This window comes from Pelodiscus sinensis, chromosome 26 (genome assembly GCF_049634645.1).
Source record: "Pelodiscus sinensis isolate JC-2024 chromosome 26, ASM4963464v1, whole genome shotgun sequence".
Classification (NCBI taxonomy): domain Eukaryota; kingdom Metazoa; phylum Chordata; order Testudines; family Trionychidae; genus Pelodiscus; species Pelodiscus sinensis.
The window spans coordinates 19,546,877-19,573,034 of NC_134736.1; the positions used below are offsets into that span (position 1 = coordinate 19,546,877).

Genomic DNA, 26,158 nt, shown 5'->3' on the forward strand with positions numbered 1-26,158 from the left:
TCAGCTGAGCGTGCACAGAATTTACAACACTCTTGCCAAATCAAATTAGCCGAACAGAAAGATGGCACGCCATTCATTCTGGGAGAGTGGAAGATGCCTGTAAAGTGGAGACATGTACAGAAACTAGCATTTCCACATTACTTGGAAATGGGCACTAAATTCTAAGCTCCATTTTGTGCAATGTGATCTTCCATCTAAGGAAGTTGGAGTACTACAACTATGAAATAATGTCACCACCACCACTCTGGTCTGTGGGAGGAAGGATAGTCCAGTGTTTGACTGTTAGGCTGGGAAACTAGAGTTAATTTCTCAGGTCTACCAAAGACCAGGAGTGTGAACGAGAGCAAGTGACTCAGGATCAAAACCTTCAAGTGACAACACACGGGAGCGTATGGCTCACTGAAAGCCAAGGAGAGTCCAGAAGTTTAACCAGTGTGCCTAGGTTCCAGATCTGTAAAGTGGGGATAACAACACTTTCATATCTCCCAGAAATGCTGTGATAACAGTTCAAATGGTTAGATGCAACAATAAAGGAGACCCCTATTAAGAACATCTTTATCTGGGTACTGTTACCATCACATGAACCTCATTACCTCTTTGGCCACAGTGCGCCAGTGTTGATGGCTTTCACATACATCCATTCGTTCCTTGTGGAAGAATCTGCATTTCTCTGGAACCAGTAGGACGTCACTTACAAACTCACCCACTGGAAAACAAGAAGTTTCTATCAACAGTAATTCAGATACATATTTGACCTTCAAACTCAAGAGTTGACTAGCATTATAATCTTCAAGAATGCACTTAACTGACCCCATTAAGAATCTGTATGCTGTTACAACAATCTTAGTGATCCAGTTCAGACTAATAGGCACCTTAGGAGACCTGCTCTAATAAAAAGCCTCTAGTTTTATTCTTGGAATTCAGAACAGAAGATAGGAGAAACTGAACAGTGAAATATGCTAGCCAAAACCCATAGGTTAAGATGAACGTACATTTAAAAAACATGTTTGCTCTGCTCTGCAGATTCCATGTCATTGACAAGTTTCTTAGATACCTGGGAAGAAAACTACAAACATGATGATGTTTGAACATTTTATGATCAACCAATTCCTAACCTGGCTCTCATCACATGAAAGAAGCTATTCCTGGTTGCCAAAAGCTTCAGAAGCCTGGTTATTTGCTGCCATGAACATTTTCCATGACTATTGGGGGTTGCCTAGACATTTTCTGCTTATGCCAGAAGAGGTGAGAGCTAACTCACTCCATTGTGTCAGCTTTATCAAGGCAGTTTCACAGTTTAGATGAAAATAAATGTTCAAATGCAAGGTACACCCAGAAACTATATTCAGGGCAACTCAGTCACAGCTAAGACAACGTTTCCTATTTAAGCAAAAGTGCTTAAAAATAGGAAAAAAGCCCAGAAGCCCACAAAACCAGGTAAAGCTTGGGCCACACTGAGTATGTTGTGTTCTGATGTACATCTAACCCAGGGGTAGGCAAAAACCTCTCAGCAGACTGGATGCGGCTTGCCTAGGGCTTTGATCCGGCCTGCAAGGCAGTTCCAGGTCCTGCCCCCTAGCATGTTACCTGGGAGCCAGGGACTCGCAAGTCTTTTTAACAGCTTCTATTTAAAGGTCTTGCGTCTTTCCTGTGCCTTGCCTAACAGCCCCAGGGAAGGTGTGAGCCCTTTTAATAGAAACAGTTGAATGGGCTCATGCGTCTCTGGCTCCCTAGCAAGGAACGAGGGGCACCAAGGCTACGAGCCCTTTTAATTGCTTCTATTTAGATGGGTAGTGCCTTTCCCCGTGTCTGTTTGGCATCGTGTTGCCTGGCAGCCATGGGGAACGAGAGCCCTTTAATCAGCTTCAGTGCTGCTAGTGCCTTGCTAGAAAGCCAGAGACACGTGAGCCCTTTCAATAGAAGCAATTGAAAGGGCTCACAGCTCTCAGTTCCACTGGCCCATTGCTTGGGAGCTGCCCAGGAGGCATGAGCCCTTTTAACTGCTTCTGTTCAAAGGGCTTTGTGCCTGCCAGTCAGCTGCCAGGCTACAGGTTAACAGTGGGGCCAGGGACTGTGTCACGTGAATTCTAAGCCTCCATCCCAGACAACTCTGGAAGGAGGCTAGCCCCCAGCACCCTCCCATCTGCTCCAAGTCTCTTCCATTGGCCAGAAATTGGGGGTGGGGAGGGAATAACCCAGAGCAAGCAAAGCTCCCAGTAGTGTAGCTCTCAACCTGCCCCTTCCATCCGAGACCCCACCCCTTCCAGGTCAGCCAGAGAGCCACTTCCAAAATTTGTGAAGTGCCCCCCCCTTCAAAAATTATTGCCCACCCCGATGTAACCACAAACTCAATTTATTTTTTGGTGTTGGTCAAAACCTTAGTTACAGACTTTCAACATGGAACAGTTTGCTGTTTGGGGTTTTTTTTTGGGAGGGGGGGAGGTAATTTCTGCATTAGCGAATATTAAAGCACGTTAAACCTAAATCACTATACTCTGAGTTGGTAATCATCCAATGCTAGACTTGATCCAGTGTAACAACTACTTTCATAAAGTTTGTTGAGGCGAATTTTCTGCCTAATGACCTAGAATCAAATGGAGATATTCTAGTCAGTCTAATGAACCTTCCAGTAATTTTACCCAAAGGCATGCCCAAATCTCCTAGTCTACTTAGAAAAATCTCAACACCCAGGTGTTTGGGATCAGCAAATACATGTGAAATGAAATAAACACCCAGATTCAAGACTTGCAATTTAACAAAAATGGCTGCATTAGCTCACGTCTGACATTTACATGGTGGTCCAAAAGCCCAAAAGGGTATGCTCTGACTACCTTAAAAACTAAGCACAAATACGTTAATTTTGAGTGTGAAAATCTTTCACTTGATTCACAAAATAAATATATTTGGCCAAGTAACCTTGAATTTGTCCTTTGCTACAAATTTGCGCACACACAAGCATAAAGGTTTTTAGTTTATTCTGCGATCTCACACTAGAGATTTAAAATCCCATCAGTTAATTGGTTAAACATTATGTTTAACTAGTTAACTGCTTAAACAGGGGTGGGGATTGCTCCAGCCCCGCCACTGATTAATGGTATCCCCTCTCTCATAGCTATTCATCATCTGCACAAACTCTCATATGCCTGGGGGTTCTCACAGCTCCACCTTAACTATGGCCAGCCTCATCTCATCCCTGCTCTACTTCCCCAATGCCGCCTGCACACCACAGAACAGCTTTTCACAGCAATCAGGAGGGGGCTGCCAGCAGGTACGAGGTGCTGAAGGGGGGCTGATGGCGGATGCTAGGCACCCGCGCATTTTTTAATAGGTGCTCCAAAACAGGAGGAGTTCGGCACTCCCAGAAAAACATCTCTCCTGCACATAGATGTGTGCAAGTCAAAACACAGTTTAAGAAGTAGGGTATCTGAAAACAGGTGCAAAGGAAGAAAGGCTATATCCATTCTTTGGATTCTCAACAAGGGAGTTGTTTGTCTGTCTCCTGACACCACTTCTAAATGTAGAAGTCCCCTCTTCTACTGAAAGATCAACATTATTTAAGAACAGATCCACAGTCTGTTGGGAAATATTTGCCGAGATGCTTATAAAAGAAACCTTTCCCCTTTCAGGGTACATCCCAATTAGGGTAAGAGTCCTGCAGCAAGGCCATGGATGGCATGGGTCAGCTGCTCAAGCTCATGGGCCTCAGGCTACAGGATTAAAATTTGTTGGGCTATCAGGGCTCAGGTTCTGGGATCCTCCTGCCAACAGGGTTCCAGAGAACAGGCTCCAGCCTGAGCTTGTGCTATCTATGTAGCAATTCCACAGCAAGCATGAGCCAGCTACAGGTGTTTAACTGCCGTATAGATGTACCCGAAGAGACCAGAGCCACCAGATCAGGCATTTCCCGGCTTCACCAGAATGGTCAGCAGTTTGTCTTTCCTTACTTCACCAAACTCACTGCTGCTCCCAGGGAAGGTGCTAAGGAGGAGTGCCATCACAATTACTTTAAAAAACTAGAAACCTCATCTACAGTGCACAAAAGGATCTCACTATCAGATGACATTCAACCTATCTGAAGATGGGACAGTGGATTAGTGCAACATGGAAGAGATACGCAGCAAACAGAACAGTGGTCCCCAACGCAGTGTCTGCGGGCGCCCGCCGGGGCATTTATTTGTGCCTGCCAAATGATCTGGGCTGGCCCCGCCCCTGGTGCACAACGAATGTGCGGTGCCAGGCACGTGGCCCATGAGCAGCCCCGCCCCGGGGCACGTGGCACATGCACAGTGCTGGTCTCAGGCGCACGGCTCATATGGGGCTGGCCTCTGCCCTGGGCATGCAGCACATGCACGTCCCTGGACGCCCGGCGCGTGAGCCGCCCTGCCCCTGGGTGTCCGGCAGCCCCAAAAGGTTGGGGACCACTGCTCTACATGTTGGACCCACACCAGAGGAGACCAATGGTCCTTCTAGCACAGTATCTTATCTTTTGACTGGAGCTACGTCGGACTCTTCAGTGGGAATGAACTAAACCAGGGCAATTTTGAGTGATTTGTCATCCAATCCCAGCTTCTGGCACTTGGGAGATTTGAGGACACCCAGAGCATGACTGTCTTGGTTAAATACCTGTCCTCCAAAGCATGGCGGTATTTATATGCTCTATTTTAAAGTAAGATATTTACTTGTGTGTCAGTACTGTTCCGAAATGGTCCTAAATATCTGCAGAATCCAGAGTGTGCAAGATGCTAGCTGGAGTATTTGAGGAGGAGGGGGGAGACTATTATACGGATTTAAGAGATCGGATATGGGGCACTTTCCAATAGCACAGGCATCTTAAAAACCTCAGCCCTTAGTTCAGGGGTGACAACATGGCTCTCTAAGGAATCAGAGCCCCCTCTTGTCTGTCCTCCCGCATGGGGAGCCTATGCTGGTACTACATCCTTACGGCCCCCTGCAAGGCTGGAGCATCAGCGCCGGCTTCCTTGGGCGGGGGGAGGGGAGAAGAAAACCCCCAGGCTCCCTGCCGGACTCAGTGTGCAAGGAACCAGCAGAGCAAAAAGTGCCCCTCTGCACTGCTCTTTTCCTTCCCTCCACATGTGGAAACAAGCAGCTAAAAAGGCTCCATATGCACTGCCCTTTTTCGTCCCTCTGGGAAGCACTTCCCTGGAGGCTTCCCCTGCACATCCTGCCCGGAAACTTCTAGAGTATGAAAGCCCTGACACTCACGGTATGAAAACAAGTGCCCTCTACCTCCTCACTCATTCTGCCAGACAGACCCTGCCCAAAATCCTTGCTACCCCCAGCTCCCTGGCCAGAATCCCTCTTGCCCCAAGCCCCCTAGCCAAAATCCTCTCTACCCCCAGCCCAAACACCCCCGTGCCCTTCCCAGAATCTCCCCCTGCCTGCCTGGCCAGAATCCCTCCCACCGCCAGCCAGAATTCTTCCCTCCCTCAGCTGTGAGCTTCCTGCCCCCTTGCTAGGCAGCCTGCCCCCGGGCAGACCTCACAGTCCTACACCCCACCTCCTCTCACCCGGATCCCACACCCATCCCTATCCCGTTCCCTGGCAGCCATGTCCCACATACTTAACCCCTCATTTTTGGCCCTACCCTAGAGCCTTGGGGGTGGGAGAGGGGGAACGACACACAAAATCCACTAACCCTGCAGCTGCAGAAGAGTAAATCTGGCCTAAGGCCTTCTCAGTCGCCTCCACATTTCAAAGGGGCAGCGCCACACAGCTGAGCCAAGGCCTGCCCCTTTGAAGTATCCCTGTGCCCTCCCGCTTTGATGCCTCTGACAGAGCAGTGGTCTCCAACCTTTTTACACCCAAGATCACTTTTTAAAATGTCAGGACAAGTCAAGACCCACCCTATCTCTTCCCCAAGACCCCACCTCTTCCTTCAGGACCTGCCGTCTGTTTCCCAGTACTTGCTATCCCCAGCCCTTATACACTCTTACTGGGTTGAGGAGACAGGCGGTGCGGGCTTTTGGGTGGGAATGAGGGATCTGGGTGTGGAAAGGGGTAAGATGTACAAGCTTTGAGAGGGAATTTGGATGCAGGCTCAGGGAGGGGGCTCCAGGCTGGGGAGTGTTGGGGTCAGGTGGAGGGTCGGGGTGTTGAACAAGCCACAGGCTTGTGGATGTGAGGGTGCAGGAGTTTGGACTGGATGTGTGTGGCCTCAACTGTGCTGTGGGGGCAGGGTGCTTGTGGGGGCTGGAACAGGGGTCAACGTGCTGATAGGGGCTGGGGCAGGGTATTTGTTGGGGGAGGGGTGTGTGTCCTGGCTAGGGGGAGGGGACAGACAGAGCTGGGGCCAGTACCGAGGGACGGGGGACGGGGGGAAATCATGCAGCTGCGTGCCAGGCCCGGGTCTCAGGAAGCACGTGCGCTACTTCCCCCTCCCCAAACAGCCAACGCGTTTCCTGAACAACCAGGTCTGTTGTGCACCACCGACTTCCTTCCCCCTGCTGCCTTCCTGCACAGGGGCAGGGTGGTAGGAGTCCTGAGACTGCACCAGCTCCAAATGCTCAGGAAGCGTGTGCACTCTGCTTCTCTGCTCCCCACAGCAGCCACACGCTTCCTGAGCATTTGGAGCTGGCAGGTTCCGGGATTCCTACTCCCCCTCCTTCCATGTACGAAGGCAGCAGGGGGAAGGAAGTTGCTGGTGTGCGACAGACCTGATGTTTCAGGAAATGCGCCAGCTGTTTGTGGGAGGGAGGAACAGCCTGCACAACTTCCTGAAACCCCGGATGTGGCACGCAGCTGCAGGACTTCCCACTCTCTACCACCGAGGAAGCCAGCACAACCTCCATTGTCACTGGAGGTAACATCAGCAGGGGCTTCTTCTTGGGAGTGGGGGGCAGCGAACACCTAGCGATCGACTGGTTGGTGACCACAGTGATAGAGGCAGCAAGGGAGGCGGGGGGGTTGACTAGTCAAATGACTATCTGATAAAGCTTTTGCTTTACATCCTTTCCCCTCCACCTCAGTGGGCTGCAGGAGCATAACACTGGGGGGGTTCCACCTGTGGAGCCCCCTGTGTGGCCACCCTCTTCCATGCGCCTTTCATGCACTAAGGCACTGGAGCCCTGCACTTACCTGCTCCTCCCCCTCCCTCACAGAGACGGAACTCTGCTAACAGCTGATTTGTGGCATTCCACAAGGAATGGGGAGGAAGAAGGGGGAGGAACAGGAATGCAACACATGCATTAGGTCAGGGGAGTCCAAACTTTTTTCAAAGAGGGCCAGATTTGATGAAGTGAACATGCGTGAGGGCCGACCATTTTGCCTGACATTCTTTGAACCATTAAAATTAAATGCAAATTAACTATTTTATGCAAAGTTTATTGCAAACGGCATACTTTTCATTTCGTCACATGGATGACAAATCTAAACAGGTGTTAAATCACTCTGCCTTTCATATCTGAAGGCCAGATGAAAAAAAAATCCAAGAAGCTGAAATATATGTCAGGAACATTGTAAAGTACATTACATATTATTGGTAATAAAGGTTGTCTGTCAACTTTTAAGTTCAAAAAATATGAACAGGAACATAACACCAAGTATACATGTTGTGTCCAAATATATTTATAACTGATTTAGACCAACTGACATTAACTGAGATTTTACAATGTGTTCATCTCAATACATATGGATTCGTTGGGGGCCATAAAAGATAGATATTGCCAAATTACCTGTGGGGCCTTATTAAACCGGAACAGGGGCCACAATTGGCCCGCGGGCCGGACTTTGGACATGCCTGCATTAGGTGATTTGTGCCTCCTCTGAATGCGCTAGCAGGGAGGTGAAAAGTGCAGGGCTCCAGTGCCCCAGTGAACAAGACGCATGGGGAAGTAATCGGGGGTCTACATGCCGCAGGTGGTGCCCCAGCAAGCCACATGGAGGCCTTAGGCCATAGGTTCCCTACCACTGTGCTAGAAGAACCCAAAATGTGTGTGGACAAGTCACTGGTTGTTTGTTTCCCCATGTGTCAAGTAAGGATAATACATTTAGTATCAAAACACTGGATGGCATTAGTGTTTGTGAAGTACTTTGACATTTTTATGAAAAATGTTACACAAAAAGGAAAAGTAACCCTGTAATTCTGTGGCTCTACCATGCCCATTTAAATTAGCTGCATTCAATCCTCAAATGAATCCAAAAATCCCTTGAAGCACTTTAGGAGGAGAAAATGGTTCTCAGAGGACTTCCTTTGAAGCCTCCTGCAAATGTATCAGCGTTCCGTTATATTCAACGCCTACATGGCATCAAAAGCTAAGTATCGGGTTGCAGCCTACTCTATTAGCCTCATTTAGCACAGACACTTTAATTGACAGGTCATCTTTTCTTCTCCCCCCCCCTTTCTGCTTTATAATTCAACCTCTGTGCCTCTTGTTCCACATTTGTCATCTAAAGTGGGCTGAGCCCACAAAAGCTACTATCTGTTATGAGATAGTTACTTGTAACAAATTCTATCCTGAGCAAATCTGCTCCTGTAAAGAACTGACAAGCTCAGTCTCCTGGTAGCTATTGGGGTGGGCAGAACGTGCTTATGGTAGTAGTGAAGAGTCACAGATCAAAAGCCTGTACTACAAACAAGCTAGATGTGATACCTGATAGATTTGGTATAAATTTGATAAGTATAGTGTAATCACGTCCGCTACTCCATTGAAATTAAAACAGAAGACATTCTGAAGAAAGAGGAACCATTTGAAAAAGCTACATATAAATAGTAAAAAATGGCAACAAATCTTGCCAAGACCAAAGCAGGGAATAAGAACACACCTGAGCATTTGAGTCTCCAAGGAAACAAAACATTAAAGCTCCTCAGAAATAGGAGCAGAGTACTGAAGCTGAGCATTTCTTGGCAATATTCTTTGGGTTTTACGCCCATGGCAGAAAGAAGGGGGAAGTTCTCTATCATTTCTTTTTCACTATTACAGCATACAAGTTGTCACCCAATCAACAACTTGATAGGAGTATAGAATTTCATTTTCTAAAAATATTTAGAGAGTAACCGAGACACAAAAGTGAAAAAATCTTTAGAAGGTAGGTTTCCTCTCAGAGTACATCCTCAGATCCCTAAGGGAGAATATGTTTTAGTAAGTGATCTTTCCTTCATTAAAGACCTGCTGCACATTAAGTACTTACCCAGACACTTATAGGGCACAACAATGTGGGTGTGGCCCTTGCACTGCTTCTTGCCTTTCTTACACCAGTTGTCAATGCTGACTGGTTGGTTGGCTTCTACCACATTTGTAATCTGAAGCTCTGGATAGATCTGTTAAAAAACCCACATGCTAAAAACACAGAACAAGATAAATTCCCACTAGAACATTGGCAAAAATACAAAGGGGTGTAATTAAGGGGCTCTTATGGAATCTGGAAAGGAGAAAAGGAAGGACAGATGAAAAAAGTTGTTTCTCTAAATGAAAACAAGTTTATGTTAACCTTACGTTTCCTTAACTCAATTAAGGTGCAATGTATTAATACAACAGTTAAGTCTTGCTGAACAGTTCTACAAGTCTAGATGCTATCTTATATGTAGTGAGTGCAATGTAAACAAGATGCAGCACTAGTTATATCAACCTTATAATATAGTCATGAAAGATTGCTAGCACAGCCACAGTCTGTTCTACCGCCTGCGTCATGCTTCCAAAAAAAAGATCAAATGACAGTATTTGCCTGTCAAAGAGTTCCTCATCTCAGATGAGTGGATAAATAGATTTTGCAAGGTTTGAGTACCTAGAACAGTGGTAGACAACCTATGGCCCATTGGGGTACTGTGTGGCCTGCATGACATTGTGTTTACTGTCACCTACACTCAGGGTTACCAGATTCCACCACTTTGCTGCCCATATTTTGTCCATGCCATTTTCCTAGTGGTATTACTAAACTAATACACATAAAACAAGGGTACGTGATGTGAGGTGCATGTTGACAGCTGTGTGCTCCCTTTGCTTCCAATGCTGCTACAGTTCAGTTGGCGCACCTGCGAATTCTAGGTGTGACGTAGTGGGGGTGCTGTCTGCTCTGTAACCCGGTGTCCCTACTTGGCTGTACTGTGATGTGTGATTCCCACTGACTCATCCACATGTGTATTGGCTTAGACACCTAGTCCTAGCCTGAGCCATTAAACAAGGCTCTTCCCAGAGGGAGAGACAAAGGAAGGGAGGCGGAGACTGCCACCTGGCTGGGGGGCAGGGCCTGGGCAGTCGGAGTACGGGGAAGCATGGAGGAAGGAGACGAAAAACCAGTATAGGGGATTCAGGGGTCTGTGAATCCCTTTCCCCACCCCCCCAAGGGAACTAGGGCTGTTGGCCTATCCTATGCCTACATCAAACCCATGCTGTGCTGCATCTTAGAGAAGCAATAAACCCATTTTTACTCTACTGGCTGGTGGAGAGTCACATCTGGCTGTGGACAGGGGTGCAGGGTTGGGGGGCTCTCCGATGAGCCGTCACACTAAGTATGCAAGTGCAGTCAGCAAAACTACCCTATCTTGGAAGATCATCTTGGTTACAACAGTCTTGCAGCCCACTGAGATGGAGGGCTACTCACTAGCTCCTATCGCTGTTCTACCACATGTTGGAGAGAGAACAGCAGTTTGTAACAAGAAATAAGATGCTTTCAGACACTGTCAAGAACATTTTCATAAACATTTTCCTAACATTTAGGAGCTGTGTGTCAGCCTGCATATACAGGCAGTCCCCGACTTATGCGGATCCGCAGTTACGAACGGGGCTGCCCCAGAGTACACTGACTGCGGGACCTCGCGGTCCTGCCGCCCGTGTACTCTGGGGCTTTCTCTGCGTCTCCCTGGTCTGCAAAGCCGCGGGGGAAGCCGGCAGCGGGACAGCCCAGACGCCCCGCGGCTGTCCCGCTGCCGGCGTCCTCAGAGGCTTTGTTCCCTGTCTCCTTGGTCTGCTGGTCTCCAGCAGACCAGGGAGAGCAGACCAGGGAGACTGGGAGCAAAGCCGCGGAGGACCCAAGCGGCGGGACCGCGGTGCGTCTCAGTCCGCCGCCCGTGTCTTCCTGGTCTGCTGGGGTGGGGGGGGGGGGGGGGGGGGGGGGCGCGCAGCTAGTACGTTTCCCCCCCCCCCCCCCCCCAGAAGACTAGGCTTTTCTCCGGACACCTGTGGCAGAGAAGCTGGGGTGCTGCCGGTTGGTCCTGCAGCGCCGCTCTGGGCGCTACTGGTCCAACCCAGCAGCACCCCAGCTGCTCTGGTCCTGATTCAGCCGCTGCTGGTCAGTTTCAGCAGCAGCTGAATCAGGACGCCTGGGGCAGAGCAGATGGGGTGCTGCTGGGTTGCTCCCCCAGGCGTCCTGATTTAGCTGCTGCTGAAACTGACCAGCGCTGACTACAGGAAGCCCGAGGCAGAGTTGCTCTGCCCCGGGCTTCCTGGAATCAGCTGCTGATCAGTTTCAGCAGCAGCTGACTTGGGGACGCTTGGGGTTCTTAAGTTGATTCTGTATGTAAGTCAGAACTGGCGGTCAGTTTCAGCAGCGGCTGAATCTGGACGCCAGTTCCGTCTTACATACAGATTCAACTTAAGAACAAACCTACAGTCCCTATCTTGTACGTAACCCGGGGACTGCCTGTAATGCCAATAAAACAAGACAACTTAAAATATCTAGAATAGATATGAAACACTGTCGTGGTTATACTACTTTGCACATATTATTCTGATTTAAATGTACATTATAACTACTTAAGGCAAGGATAGTCAAAGGAGCCCAGTGAATTTTACTGAGACTTAGCTACCTAATTCACTTCAGCTTCTTTGGAAATCCCAGCACAAGTCTATTCCAGCAAATCTGAGCAAAGGATAGCAACAGTGTATAGTTGGTCTTCAACTATACACTGAAATTCAAATTATGGGAACATACAGTGGTAAAATAAGTCTTCCATCTAAGCTTTACCCAAACATGCTAGGTGGACAACTCAAGTGATAGTTTAGTGGGTTTTTTTCATAATCATGTGGAAAGCAGTTAAAACTCTGTTACAGAGTGGAATCTCTTTACCTCCTCACAGTATTGTAGGATTTCTTCCTTTCTTCCAAAGCAGCTCTTGGTCCCAGAAGTATCAGGCTCCCATTTCCCAGTCTGAATATTCACATGCATATTTAGCTTCCCACAGAACATGGCAATCTGAGGCTCTGCCACAGCAAATCCTGTTCCAGCATTGGCTGCAAGTGCCTGTGAAGATAAAGATGAAAACATGTTAATTCATATGAAGCTGTCAGTTTCATATGCTTTAGAGAACTAGAATTGTTTTAATTACCTTTAAAAGGGGGCAGAAATACTTGTCTTCTCTAAAGCCTTGCCACCCTTCCATTATAAGTCTGCAGCATTAGATAATTTACTATAGACAAATGCATGTTATTTGCAGACTCCAGAACAAACTTTGGAGCTTAGATTTCAAAACACAGGAAAAGTGATGTCAACTACAAGGGCCCTTGAAGCCCTTCTGTAGTAAGTTGAGCGTCAATAACACGGAGTCAGCAGGCCTAAATAGAGGCCTGTAACATGGAAACAGCAACAGACCTTGCAATCTAGTGAGCAAGACTTTGGTTCAGTAACACAGGAGCCACGAAAGAAGCCCTATTGATAACTGTGTAAGTTAGGTCGAGCATGGAAGGACACAGGGAGGCACTGGGTACAGACTGTGAGCCAAAGGGGAGTAGCGGAACATCTTAATAAGAAATGTCTTGGTACAAAGACTCCCCAAAAACTAATGCACATACCGACCTAGATTCAAGACCAGGTCGGAATTGACAGCATGAAGAATAGTAAGTAAGCCCCCCTTCCATAAGGTGAGGGGTGGTATCTAGGCAACAGAGGGTGGTAACCTGGTACGTAAAGAAATGATGTAAGTTGTTTGCACCTGTCTATAAAAGGACACTACAAAGGATGTTCTCCGGCCGACCTCGGGGGGGGTGGGAGGGGGGCACTAGGCACCTGAACAGCAGGTGTCACTGCCTAAACTTACAGAATGCACAGTAGCTTAACTCTGACTAACTGCTGTTAATATCTGTTATATGGCAATAGGCCTGCCCGGTGTTGGTACCTTGTCAACGCGGGCCATAGTGCCCAGTGGTGTAACATTGTACTGATCTCTGTTACCAACTGGTAGAGCTTCGCATTTGACAATAAACCTGCTCGACTGATTTCAAACATTGCCTGCATCTGTCGTTTCCGGGGCCTCTCAGAGATCTCCTGTGTTGACCCAAGTGCATGGGGACTAACAGTCTAGATAAAGGGAGTATCGCTTGTTACGCACGCAGCCGAAAGTTTATCATCACCGATGGAGTGGAGGTCCTGTCAGGAGCATGCCAGGACGATCCTGACCAGATGATGCTGACACTGACAGTTCAGACCACTGAAGGTACCAAGGTACAGAACACCGAGACTTATACTCCGTGTTTTCAACTACAAAAGTCAGCGTCCATGAATACATGGAAAAAGAGCCAAGTAGCTACAAGTCTCAACTCTGCAAAATCTGCCACCCCATCCCTCCTTTAATGCATGCCTATGGATATTTGTATTAGTACAACCTTGATGCAAAGTTTATTGTCCACTCCATCCACCACCTATTAAAAATGAAGTCATAGGATACATAATTTATAGCATATTAGAACAGACCCATCTCCTGGGCACACAGCAGAAAGTTTTCAGAAATCTTGCTCACAGCCCAAGAGGCAGGGATGAGATAGACTCATCATGCACTGAAGTTTATAAACTGATCAGGCTGAAGTTATACTTGAAAATTCAACATTCTGCTTATTTTTAATGGTCCTTGTTAAAGCAATGAGGCGGAGGCTAAAGCTAAAGCAGATGGGAACCACAAAATCCACTCCCAATTCTAAACCAATTCAAGCACTGAACACAGATGTGTTTCAGACAAGGGTGACTAGCAGCAATCTGAGATGGAATATTATTGCCTCAGGGCTCCTCTTTCTTTAACAAACTTGGGCCACTAACCTTTCCTGTGTTTAACCTTCTGAGCACTCTCACACAGTGTACTGTTCAGGCTCCACTGACTACAGGCCTCTATTAACCTATGTCAACAAGAGTAAATTTGAAGCAGGCAACTGAACAATAATGTGTAGAATTCAACTGGACCAAGCTGCAGGCAGCAACCCTTGCTACATATTAAGTTAGAGAAAGTAGCCTGGGTAATAGCTAGTCATACACACATTCCTTTCTCAATCACTGATAAGATATTGCAATTCACCTTGAGAGAGGAATTGAATAGCACCATGCACATGACTAGCATTTAGGAGATAAAGTCAGCTCAATATTTACATTTTTCCTGGTACCCACAAGTATCTAAAATTGCCTCAAGTTAACTGCCCTCAAGTAGATCGATGAAGGGACTAAGGATGTTAAGTATCGACTAATCAAATAGTTCATGCATTTTGCATCGACTATTTGATTAGTCGATGGAGACCTCCACCTTTTGCTACACTTCAAAGGCGAAAGCACCACATGGAGCCCGAGGTCAGTTGGGGATTCCTCGCTGATCCTGGGCTCCACATGGCACTTCCGCTTTGAAATGCCATGTGCAGCTTGGGGACACCCTAGCTGACCCAAGTTGTACTCAGCATTTCAAAGCAGCAGCGCCACGTGGAACCCAGGATCTGGTACCAGGCTTCCAGCAGCATTGCTGCTCTGAAGCACTCCTTCATTTTCTTCCCCTCGTTGGTTCTGTCTGGTAGATGCAGCAAAGGGGGGAGCAACTAGTCAACTAGTCCTTCACATCCCTAGAAGGGACTGGAAGATATCTACTCAAACCACTTAACCCAGTGGGGTTAAGTGCACAGTTAACCCAGGCTTTTATCTGAGTTTTAGCCCAACAACCTATTCTCCTACATCCACACAAATAAACCTGACTTGGTTTGGAGAGGTTCGAGGCCTACACTAGCTTACACAGCTGCGATATATGTTAAAACTGGGGCTCTGATTTAACTATCTGGAGCCTGACCACTACCAGCAAGGATGCAAACCAGAAAAAGAAGGCACGTGTGCCAACAGTCCCCCGCCCAGATGTTCTTATAATCCTCTCCTACCCCAAAAGACCCCATAAATTACCCCATAACTCATAGGGAAAGAACTCTGGAGCATCTCTAGGCATCTCTCACTATAAACCATTGCCAAGTAATATTACCATAGAACTGTCAGTCAGTATACTGCTTGTGCACATATATACTTAGCCCCTTGCATCAGCATTGCAGGCATGTTTCAGGAGTGCTTCTTTTGATGCACAGTGCAGTGCACCACAGAAGCACACAATCTTTTGGGAAGTTCTAGTAATGCACACATTGGGGTAAGAGAGATATAAATCATGCAGCAGTGATAGACTGTTACGGATGATACTTATCTATGCTGGCCATCTGTCCTGGAAAATCCGGGACAGTCCCAATTTTTAATCTCCTGTACTCGCGTGCCCATGAAGCACTGAAATGTCCCGAAAAGCCCAGAGACTCCAAATGCAGCTGTGCATTGCTGTTTCCCCTCCCTCAGCTGGGAGGAGTCAAGGACCAGAGGCGTAGAGAGGGTGTTATGCGCCCGGGGGCAAAAGCAAAATTTGTGCCCCCCATCACATGACAGGGCCCCCAACCTGGTGCACAGCTGAGCCCAACGGGGGCAGGTGAGCTTGTATTGCATCTTCCCCCACCCCCTCCAGTTAGAGGCGGGCACTATCCCACTGTTGAAGAGGGAGGAAGGTCGGGCTGGGGGTGCAGAGGCAGGGAGGAGGCTTCAGCAGGTGGTGGTGAATGGAGGAGGAGCAGGCGAGCAGAGTTATAATAGGGGGAGCAGAAGGGCAATTACCCCCTCCCCCCCACACACACACACCTCCTTTGCTACATCAGCGAACATAAGAGAGTAACTTACCTATTAAAATAACAACAGAAAAACTTTTACATAAAACTAAAACATGAGAATCGCCCTCACTTTCTTGAAGCAATAAGTAGCCTAAGGCTGAGGATATACTGCAAGCCAGGCTTTCAGTCTGCCACAAGGACTTTTACCTTCTGGCTGCTGTGAGATTCTATCCTTAAGTAAAGGCGAGAAGTCTCATTGAGCTGCTCTTCCAAATTTCACACAAGCCATTCAACTGAAGTCATAGATATCAAGATTCAAGGCCAGTCTTGCCTTTGGCAGACTGCCTCACCAGGTGTTCACAATCACAACATCCAAACATGTACAAGACTTTTAGTTGAGAAAGCCATGTTTAATCTCAAGTCTCTGCTATGACTGGGAGATGTGGGTGACCTATAGAAAACAGAATTTTATTTGGAAAATCCACAAAACGTGGGAGAATTGATCACCTTGGTAATGCCAATTCCTTTAGAATTGAGGCTCTGATTATCCAGTATCAGCTGAGGTAGAGCACGCACTGCATTCACATCTGATATATTTTTACCAAAACTGCTACCTGCCCAAATTATCAAAGGAGAAAGGAAACAGGGAGGCGAAAAGGAACAGGTTAGAGCAGTGTTTCTCAACTTTTTTTTAAATAAAGTATCCCTTTTAAAAAATTTATAAGTACCTACAGTTTTCAGACACAAATTTTTTTCAACAATTGCAACATATTTGTTTAAACAACTTCATTGTATCCCCATCACTCCTTACAAGGTACATTGCCCATGGAGGTCAATGGGGCTGGGCTATTTTATATGTAAAGGTACTGAGAAATGTATGTCAATACCAAGAGGGCAATGTGTATGTTACGTAAATAATACTGAATAATAATTGCCAAATGAGACCACTTCCCTACCTGCTTACAAGGGGCCTAATTAAAATTTTAATTTTAATCTAGGATTGAGCCCAAAACAATCTGTTGATATGACCCAAAAAGATCCAGATAACATTTAGTCACCCTTCAAATATATAAGGGGCGAATCAGTAAAAGCCTGTTAGAGGTGATCTTTGAAGAAAATTGGAGAGACTTTGAATTTACTTTTTCTGACAGCAGCGCTTTCTTTCCCTGAATGTGGGATCTTCAGCACAGGTCCCACTTTGTGTGTCAGAATAAAACAGCTAACTCCATTCAGGTCAAAGCAACGTGCACCCCAAAGACAGAAGAACAAATCCCTTGAAGCTGGAAGTCAAAACATCTTACCTCTTCACAGAGCTCACAAAGGGTCTTGTTCACCCAGGCTATGTCTAGACTGCAGGCTTCTTTCGAAAGAGGCTCTTTCGAAAGCATCTTTCGAAAGAGCCTCTTTCGAAAGAGAGCGTCTAGACTGCACGGAGAAATTTCGAAAAAGCAGCTTGCTTTTTCGAAAGAAAGCATCCAGTGAGTCTGGATGCTCTCTTTTGAAGAAGCCCTATTTACATTGAAGAACGCCTTCTTTCGAAAGAGGAACTTTCGAAAGAAGGCGTTCTTCCTCGTGAAATGAGGTTTACCGCCATCGAAAGAAAAGCCGCTTTCTTTCGAATTAATTTTGAAAGAACGCGGCTTGAGTCTGGACGCAGGGGAAGTTTTTTCGAAAAAGGGCTACTTTTTTCGAAAAAAACCCTGAGTCTGGACACAGCCCCAGAGACAAAAGTCATGACAACTCTCTCTGGAGACACACAAAACATCCTGCCTTTTGTCGGTGGACGTAACAAATGTTTTCATGTGGCATCTTACCGTGCTGCTTAAATCGACTGCTTCGATGAGGAAGACTCACAAAGTCTGTCCATCATCCACACTGGAGCAACATGGTGATTTACCACCGTGGTAACAGACCTGATCTCTCTTGTGGAGCAGCAGGGAGCCTGCAGCAGGGAGAGAAGCCAGGGGTACCTCTATTCCAGTGGTTCTCAAGCTTTTTGAGTCAAGTGGTCCACGGGCCAATGTAAATGTTTTGGCAGAAGGCCAGTTGCTAATGGAAACCCACCTTTAATTACACAATTATGCCCAAGCCATTTTGCTAATGCTGCAGCTGGGGAAAATGGTTTAAATTCAATTCTTAAACAGATTAACATGAGAAAGTTAATATTTAGTTTATCAAACTTCATTTTAAATAATGTAAAATATTAATTTATGTCCAATACAAAAGGTTTCAATGTTCATAGAATCATAAAACCATAGACCTGAAGAGACCTCAGATGGTCATCAAGTCCAGCCCCCTGCTCTAGGCAGGACCAATCCCAACTAAATCAACCCAGCCAGGGCTTTGTCAAGCTAAGACTTAAACACCTCTAAGGATGGAGACTCCACTACTTCCCTAGGTAACCCATTCCAGTGCTTCACTACTCTCCTAGTGAAATAGTTTTTCCTAATATCCAACCTGGACCTCTCCCACCACAACTTGAGACCACTGCTCCTTGTTCTGCCATCTGTAACTACTGAGAACAGCCTCTCTTCATCCTCTTTGGAACCTCCCTTCAGGAAGTTGAGGGCTGCTATCAAATCCCCCCTCACTCTTCGCATCTGCAGACTAAAAAGACTCCCTCAGCCTCTCCTCATAGGACATATGCTCCAGCCCCCTAATCATTTTGGTTGCCCTCCGCTGGACCCTCTCCGATGTGTGCACATCCTTTTTGTAGTGGGGGGGCCCAGAACTGGACACAATACTCCAGATGTGGCCTCAACAGAGAGGAATAAAGGGGAATAATGACATCTCTGGATCTGCTGGCAATGCTCCTCTTAATGCAACCTAATATGCCATTCGCCTTCTTGGCTACAAGGGCACACTGTTGACACATATCCAGTTTCTCATCCACTGTAACCCCCAGGTCCTTTTCTGTAGAACTACCACTTAGCTGGTTGGTCCCCAGCCTGTAACAATGCTTGGGATTCCTCCGTCCCAAGTGCAGGACTCTACGCTTGTCCTTGTTGAACCTCATCAGATTTCTTGTGTCCCAATCCTCCAACCTGTCTAAATCACTCTGGACCCTATCTCTGCCCTCCAGCATATCTACCTCTCCCCCTAGCTTCGTGTCATCTGCAAACTTGCTGAGGGTGTAATCCATCCCCTCATCTTTTCAAAGATAATGGCCAAAGGCTCCTCAATGATATTTGCCAACTCCCTCAGTACCCTCGGATGCATTAAGTCTGGACCCATGGCTTTATGTACGTTTAGCTTTTCTAAATAGTTCCTAACCTGTTCTTTACCCACCAACGGCTGTCCATCTTCATCCCATATTGCGTCACTTAGTGGATTAGTCCGGGAGCCGACCTCATCGGTGAATACAGAGGCAAAGAAAGCATTGAGTGCTTCAGGTTTGCCCACATCATCTGTCATTAGGTTACCTCTTTCATCCAGTAGTGGCCGCACACCCTCTCTGATCACCTTCTTCTTGTTAACATGCCTATAGAAACCGTTTTTGTTAGCCTTCACATCCTTTGCCAGTCACAATTCCAATTGCACTTTTGCCTTCCTGATAACTCCCCGGCATTCTCGAGCTCTTATACCCTCCCTAGTAATTTGTTCAAGCGTCCACTTTTTGTAAGCTTCCTTTTTGTGCTTAAGTTCACGAAGGATTTCCCCTGTAAGCCAATAGTGCCAGCTGTCCTGGATTCCTTTCCCCTTCATGTTAGCATCCCAGGGGATTCTCTCCATCAGGTCTCCGAGGGAGTCAAAATCTGATTTTCTGAAGTCCAAGGTGTGTATTTTACTTTACTATATTCCTCCCTGTTTGTAAGCAGAAGGTCAAGCTGCACACGGCCCCTGGTCGGATCCTTCAGCACTTGTACCAAGAAGTTATCCCCACCATTCTCCAAAAACTTCCTGGATTGCCTGTGTACTGCCGTATTGGTCTCCCAACAGATGTCAGGGTGATTAAAGTCCCACACGAGAACCCAAGCCTATGACCTGGAAATGTGTCTCAGTTGTCCGAAGAAAGCCTCGTCTACCTCATCCATCTGATTCGGCGGCCTGTAGCAGACACCAACCACAACATCACTGCTGTTACTTACACCTCTAAACTTGACCCATAGACTCTCAACAGGCTTTTCTCCCACTATACTGGAGTTCTGAGCAATCATAGTGCTCTTTTACATACAATGCAACTCCTTCTCCTTTTCTCCCCTGCCTGTTCTTCCTGAACAGTTTATACCCTTTCATGACAGCGCTCCAGTAATGAGAGTCATCCCACCAAGTCTCTGTTATCCCAATCAAATCGTAGTTCTTGGACTGGACCAGGGCCTCCAATTCTTTCGGTTTGTTATCCAGGCTTCTTGCATTGGTATACAAACACCTCAGATAACCAGCTGATCACCCTACCCTTTGCATTCAAATCAGGGGTCCACCTTTGTTGCTCATTCCTGTTTGCATTTCATCCGACTTCCCCACTCCCCTCAGGATTTTGGTCACCATCCCCCAATGAACCTAGTTTAAAGCCCTCCTCACTAGGTTTGCAAGCCTGCCCACAAAGATGCTCCTTCCTCTCTTTGTTGGGTGGATCCCATCTCTTCCTAACAATCCTTGTGCCCAGAACAGAGTCCCACAGTCGAAGAAACCAAAGCCCTCTCTGCGACCACCTGCGCAACCACACATTTACTTCCTCAATTCAACGATCCCTCCCCAGTCCTTTCCCTTCAACAAAGGGGACGGATGAGTCACGGAGATCAGAAGAGATCCTGGATGACTGGAAAAAGGCAAATGTAGTGCCCATCTTCAAAAAAGGGAAGAAGGACGATTCAGGGAACTATAGGCCGGTCAGTCTTACCTCGGTTCCTGGAAAAAATCAAGGAAGGGATCCTTAAGGAATCCATTTTGAGGCACTTGGAAGAGAGGAAAGTGATCAGGAATAGTCCAGATTCACAAAGGGCAAGTCATGCCTGACCAATCTGATTAGCTTCTATAATGAGGTAACTGGCTCTGTAGACATGAGAAAGTCAGTGGATGTGATATACTTTGACCTTAGCAAGGCTTTTGATACGGTCTCCCACAATATTCTTGCCAGCAAGTTAAGGGAATGTGGATTGGATAAATGGATGGTAAGATGGAAAGAAAGATGGCTAAAAGGCCGGGCCCGGCAGGTAGTGATCAACAGCTTGATGTCAGGATAGCGGTCGGTTTCTAGCGGAGTGTGGTTCTAGGACCGGTTTTGTTCAATATCTTTATTAATGACCTGGATGAGGGGATGGATTACACCCTCAGCAAGTTTGCAGATGACACTAAGCTAGGGAGAGAGGTAGATATTCTTGAGGGCAGAGATAGGGTCCAGAGTGACTTAGACAAATTGGAGGATTGGGCCACAAGAAATCTGATGAGGTTCAACAAGGACAAGTGCAGAGTCCTGCACTTGGGATGGAAGAATCCCAAGTATTGTTACAGGCTGGGGACCAACCAGCTAAGTAGCAGTTCTGCAGAAAAGGACCTGGGGGTTACAGTGGATGAGAAGCTGGATATGAGTCAACAGTGTGCCCTTGATGGCGAATGGCATATTAGGTTGCATTAAGAGGAGCATTGCCAGCAGATCCAGAGTTGTCATTATTCCCCTTTATTTGGCTCTGGTGATCAGGGGCCACTGATCCATAGAAAAAGCAGATGGGGACCAAACCAGTGAGAAAAAAAACACTCCTCCCAAAGCCCCAGCCCTCACTTAGTTGGTCCCCACTGAGACACTTCACTCTGGCATTCCAGCCCCAAGGGGCAAAGGGACAGGGAGGACTGAGGTTCAGGGCTTTCCATAGGCTAGATGTGCTTTTCTGTTGAATTTTATGGACCCCTTAGGTTCTAAAGTGGGGACAAAAATAAGGGGTTCAGTGTGTGAGAGAAGGCTGCCAATGAGCAGGATACGGATGGGGTGCAGGATCTGGGAGGGAGATGGGGGTGGGCGGAAGGGGGCAAGGTCTGGGTGGTAGGTAGGGTGCAGAAGCAGGCTGGATGTAGAGTGTCTGGCCAGGGGAAGGGAGCAGGAGCAGATTGGGAGTAGGGTATCTGGCTAGGAGGGAGGGTGCAAGGAGCGGACTTGGACCTCTCTGGTCTGGCACCCTCTGGACCTGACTGGTCCCAGATGAGGGATTATTTGGCTTAGGGGAGGTCATGTCAGGGCTCCTGGTCTTGTCTTACCCCCCCCCCCCCCCCCCACTAGGCTTCTTTGCACCTCCCTCCCCTGCAACCCAACTGAGCTGCCCACCCCCGCTGATTCCCTACGCCTCCCCCAAAACCATCCCCCACAAACCAAGGGAGTGCAGCACCAACTCCCTGCAGCCCCTCACAGCCCAGCTGAGCTGCCCTTCTGTTCCCTATGCTTTCCCCCATCCACCTCAGCCCAGTTGAGCCCTGCACTGGTTCCCTGCATGCCTCCCCCACAGCACTGCTGAGCCCTGTTTCCCTGCACCTCCCCTCAAGTCCTGCAAAACTGCTGAGCCCAGCTCTGATTTCCTGCCCCTCCCTCCCCTTGAGTCTAGCCCCAGTTCCCAGCACCTCCCTTCTCCTGCAGCCAAACTGAGCTCTCAGCCCCGCACCTTCCTCCCCCCTGCAGCCCAGCCCAGCACCCCACACCTCCCCACTCCTGCAGCTCAGCCCAACCCAGCACCCCGCACCTCCCCACTCCTGCAGCTCAGCTCAGCCCAGCATCCCGCACCTCCCCACTCCTACAGCTCAGCCCAACCCAGCACCCCGCACCTCCCCACTCCTGCAGCTCAGCCCAGCCCAGCACCCCACACCTCCCCACTCCTGCAGCTCAGCCCAACCCAGCACCCCGCACCTCCCCACTCCTGCAGCTCAGCCCAACCCAGCACCCCGCACCTCCCCACTCCTGCAGCTCAGCTCAGCCCAGCACCCCGCACCTCCCCACTCCTGCAGCTCAGCTCAGCCCAGCACCCCGCACCTCCCCACTCCTGCAGCTCAGCTCAGCCCAGCATCCCGCACCTCCCCACTCCTGCAGCTCAGCCCAGCCCAGCACCCCACACCTCCCCACTCCTGCAGCTCAGCCCAACCCAGCACCCCGCACCTCCCCATTCCTGCAGCTCAGCTCAGCCCAGCATCCCGCACCTCCCCACTCCTACAGCTCAGCCCAACCCAGCACCCCGCACCTCCCCACTCCTGCAGCTCAGCTCAGCCCAGCACCCCGCACCTCCCCCACTCCTGCAGCTCAGCTCAGCCCAGCACCCCGCACCTCCCCACTCCTGCAGCTCAGCTCAGCCCAGCATCCCGCACCTCCCCACTCCTGCAGCTCAGCCCAACCCAGCACCCCGCACCTCCCCATTCCTGCAGCTCAGCTCAGCCCAGCATCCCGCACCTCCCCACTCCTGCAGCTCAGCCCAACCCAGCACCCCGCACCTCCCCACTCCTGCAGCTCAGCTCAGCCCAGCACCCCGCACCTCCCCACTCCTGCAGCTCAGCCCAGCATCCCGCACCTCCCCACTCCTGCAGCTCAGCTCAGCCCAGCACCCCGCACCTCCCCACTCCTGCAGCTCAGCCCAGCATCCCGCACCTCCCCACTCCTGCAGCTCAGCTCAGCCCAGCACCCCACACCTCCCCACTCCTGCAGCTCAGCCCAGCACCCCGCACCTCCCCACTCCTGCAGCTCAGCCCAGCACCCCACACCTCCCCACTCCTGCAGCTCAGCTCAGCCCAGCACCCCGCACCTCCCCACTCCTGCAGCTCAGCTCAGCACCCCGCACCTCCCCATTCCTGCAGCTCAGCCCAGCACCCCGCACCTCCCCACTCCTGCAGCTCAGCCCAGCCCAGCACCCCGCACCTCCCCACTCCTGCAGCTCAGCTCAGCCCAGCACCCCGCACCTCCACATTCCTGCAGCTCAGCCCAGCACCCCGCACCTCCCCATTCCTGCAGCTCAGCCCAGCACCCCGCACCTCCCCACTCCTGCAGCTCAGCTCAGCCCAGCACCCCGCACCTCTTCACTCTGCAACCCAGCTGAGCGCCGTTTCCCTGCCCCTCCCCTCAAACCACGCAGACATGCTGAGCCCAGCATCGATTCCCTGCCCCTCCCTGTCTCCCCTTGAGTCCAGCTCCCGGCACCTCCCACCTCCTGCAGCCCAGGTGAGCCCCGCGCCCTGCACCTCCCCCCACAGCATGGCGCCCGGGGGCAATTGCTCCCTCTGCTCCCCCCTCGCTACACCTCTGTCAAGGACACTACCTGCTCAACAGGAACAGCAGGAGGTGGTATCAGTGGAAAAGCAAGTGATTTGCTGGCGGCGGCGGGGGGGGGGGGGTGGGGGGGGGGCACAGAGAAGTGGTGCAGGGGGTGGGAGGGTGCGGAAAGTGTGTCAGGAACAGGCCTCTGCTGGTTTGCAGGGGGAAGGCACAGGAAAACAGTGCAGGGCTCAGCTAGGCTGCAGGGGGTGTCAGTACAGGGAATCAGTGTGGGGCTCAGAGGGGTGCCAGGAAGCCCTATGGGGAAAGTGGCAGCAGGGGGTCAAAAATGACCTCCCCCGGTCAGGAAAAATACCTCATCTGGGACCAGTCAGGTCCCGAGGGTGCCCCCAAAGTCCCCTCCTGCATCCTCCCTCCTGGCCAGACACCCTACTTTCAGCATGCTCCTTCACCCTCCTTCCTGGCCCCACACACTGCATCCTCCCTTGCTCCTGCTCTCTCCCCCTGGCCAGATACCCTACTCCCACAGCCTGCTTCTGCACCCTACCCCCTATCTCCACCCAAACTTCACACCCTCTCCCCCTTCTACAGTCCACCTCCCTCCCAGATCCTGATCCCCATCCCTATTCCACTCACTGGCAGCCCTGACCCACACTGAACGCCTCATTTTTGTTCCCACCTTAGAACCTAAGGGGGTCCATAAAATTCACCAGAAAAACAAATTTGGTCCATTGTAGACAGGGGTTGCTCTTGCCCCTGTCTATGGAGAATCTGGGGGCCCCACAAGAAGGGAATGCGCCCGTGTCCAGAGCAGCCTTGCTCCGTGGGGAATCTAGCTTGCTGTGAACAGGGGTCTGGGAGCCGGTGGTAGCCCCGGTGTGACCCAACATTAATTGGTTAACTGATGAATGGGAATTTACATCCCTAATGAGATGGACTGCAACTGCACGTTTTGAAGTTACTGCACAACTATCAAGTGTCCTCCATTTCCACAAGCCAGAATGACAACACAGAACTAACCATGACAATTACAGGGTGGAGAAGATCATGTCACTAACAGTACCCTCCCCATCATTGTGTGCAAGGTATATTTCCCATGGAGATCAATGGGCCTGGGCTATTTTATATGTAAAGCTACTGAGAAATGTATGCCAATACCATGTTCCTATATTATATAAATACCATCTAATAATTGCCAAATGAGACCACTTCCTAACCTGCTTAAAAAGGGCCTGATCCAATTTAAGCTTTAAGGTGGGATTGGGCCCAAAGCAATCTGTTGATATTACCCAAGAAGATCCAGTTATATTTTTCAAGGGTGACTAAATGTTAAGGGACCAATCAGTCATAGCCCCACTGCCTGGTAGAGGTCATCTCTGAAGAAAATTGGAGAGACTTTGAATTTACTACTTCTGACAGCAGCGCTTTCTATCACTGGATGGAGGATCTTGAGTACAGGTTTCACTTCATGAGTCAGAATAACTCAGAAATGCACTGTCACAGCTAACTCCATTCAAGTCTAGGCAACGTGCAGCCCAAAGACAGAAGACTAAATCCCTTGAAGCTGGAAGTCAAAACATCTCCCCTCTTCAGAGCTCGCAATGGGCTTGTTCATCCAGAGACAAGTCATGACAAACCTCTCTCTATAGAGACGATACATCCTGCCTCTCTGTGGATGTGCCATGTGAACACACTTGGCATCTTAATATGCTGTTTAAATCATCAACTGCTCGGATAAGGAAGACTCACAAGAATCCGTCCATCATCCACACCGGAGCGACACTGATTTCACTGCCATGGTAACAGACCCAATCTCTCTGTGGCTCTTGTGGAGCAGCAGGGATCCTGCAGCAAGAGAGGCTGGCATCCCTCTATTTCATTGGTTCTTAAACTTTTTGGCCCCATGGAGCACCTGGCTCAATGTGTTAATTACGCCCATGCCATTTTGCCAATGCTGCAGCTAGGGAGAATGCCTAATCTATTTAATTTAAATTAAACCATTTGAACTCTCTCATGTCAGTTATCAAACTTCATTTTAAATAATAAAATAAAATATTTATTTATGTCCAACACAAAAGCTTTCAATATTTTCTTTATTTACGGCAGGGGTAGAAAACCTTTTTTGGGTTGGGGGCCACTGACAGAAAAATCTGTT

At 48.9% G+C, this 26,158-nt stretch overlaps 1 protein-coding gene across 4 annotated transcripts in view; it reads right to left on the bottom strand.

The window, feature by feature from the left end:
* Positions 1 to 26,158, bottom strand: part of LOC102449109 (amyloid beta precursor like protein 2) — a 120,621-nt gene that overhangs the window by 31,112 nt on the left and 63,351 nt on the right. For all 4 annotated transcript variants that reach the window (XM_075909700.1, XM_075909699.1, XM_075909698.1 and 1 more), the window contains exons 2-4: positions 12,022 to 12,195; positions 9,148 to 9,277; positions 594 to 706 (exon numbers count right to left, since the gene is read on the bottom strand). In XM_075909700.1, coding sequence (XP_075765815.1) covers positions 594 to 706; positions 9,148 to 9,277; positions 12,022 to 12,195 — 417 coding nt within the window. The remainder of the gene's footprint in view (positions 1 to 593; positions 707 to 9,147; positions 9,278 to 12,021; positions 12,196 to 26,158) is intronic.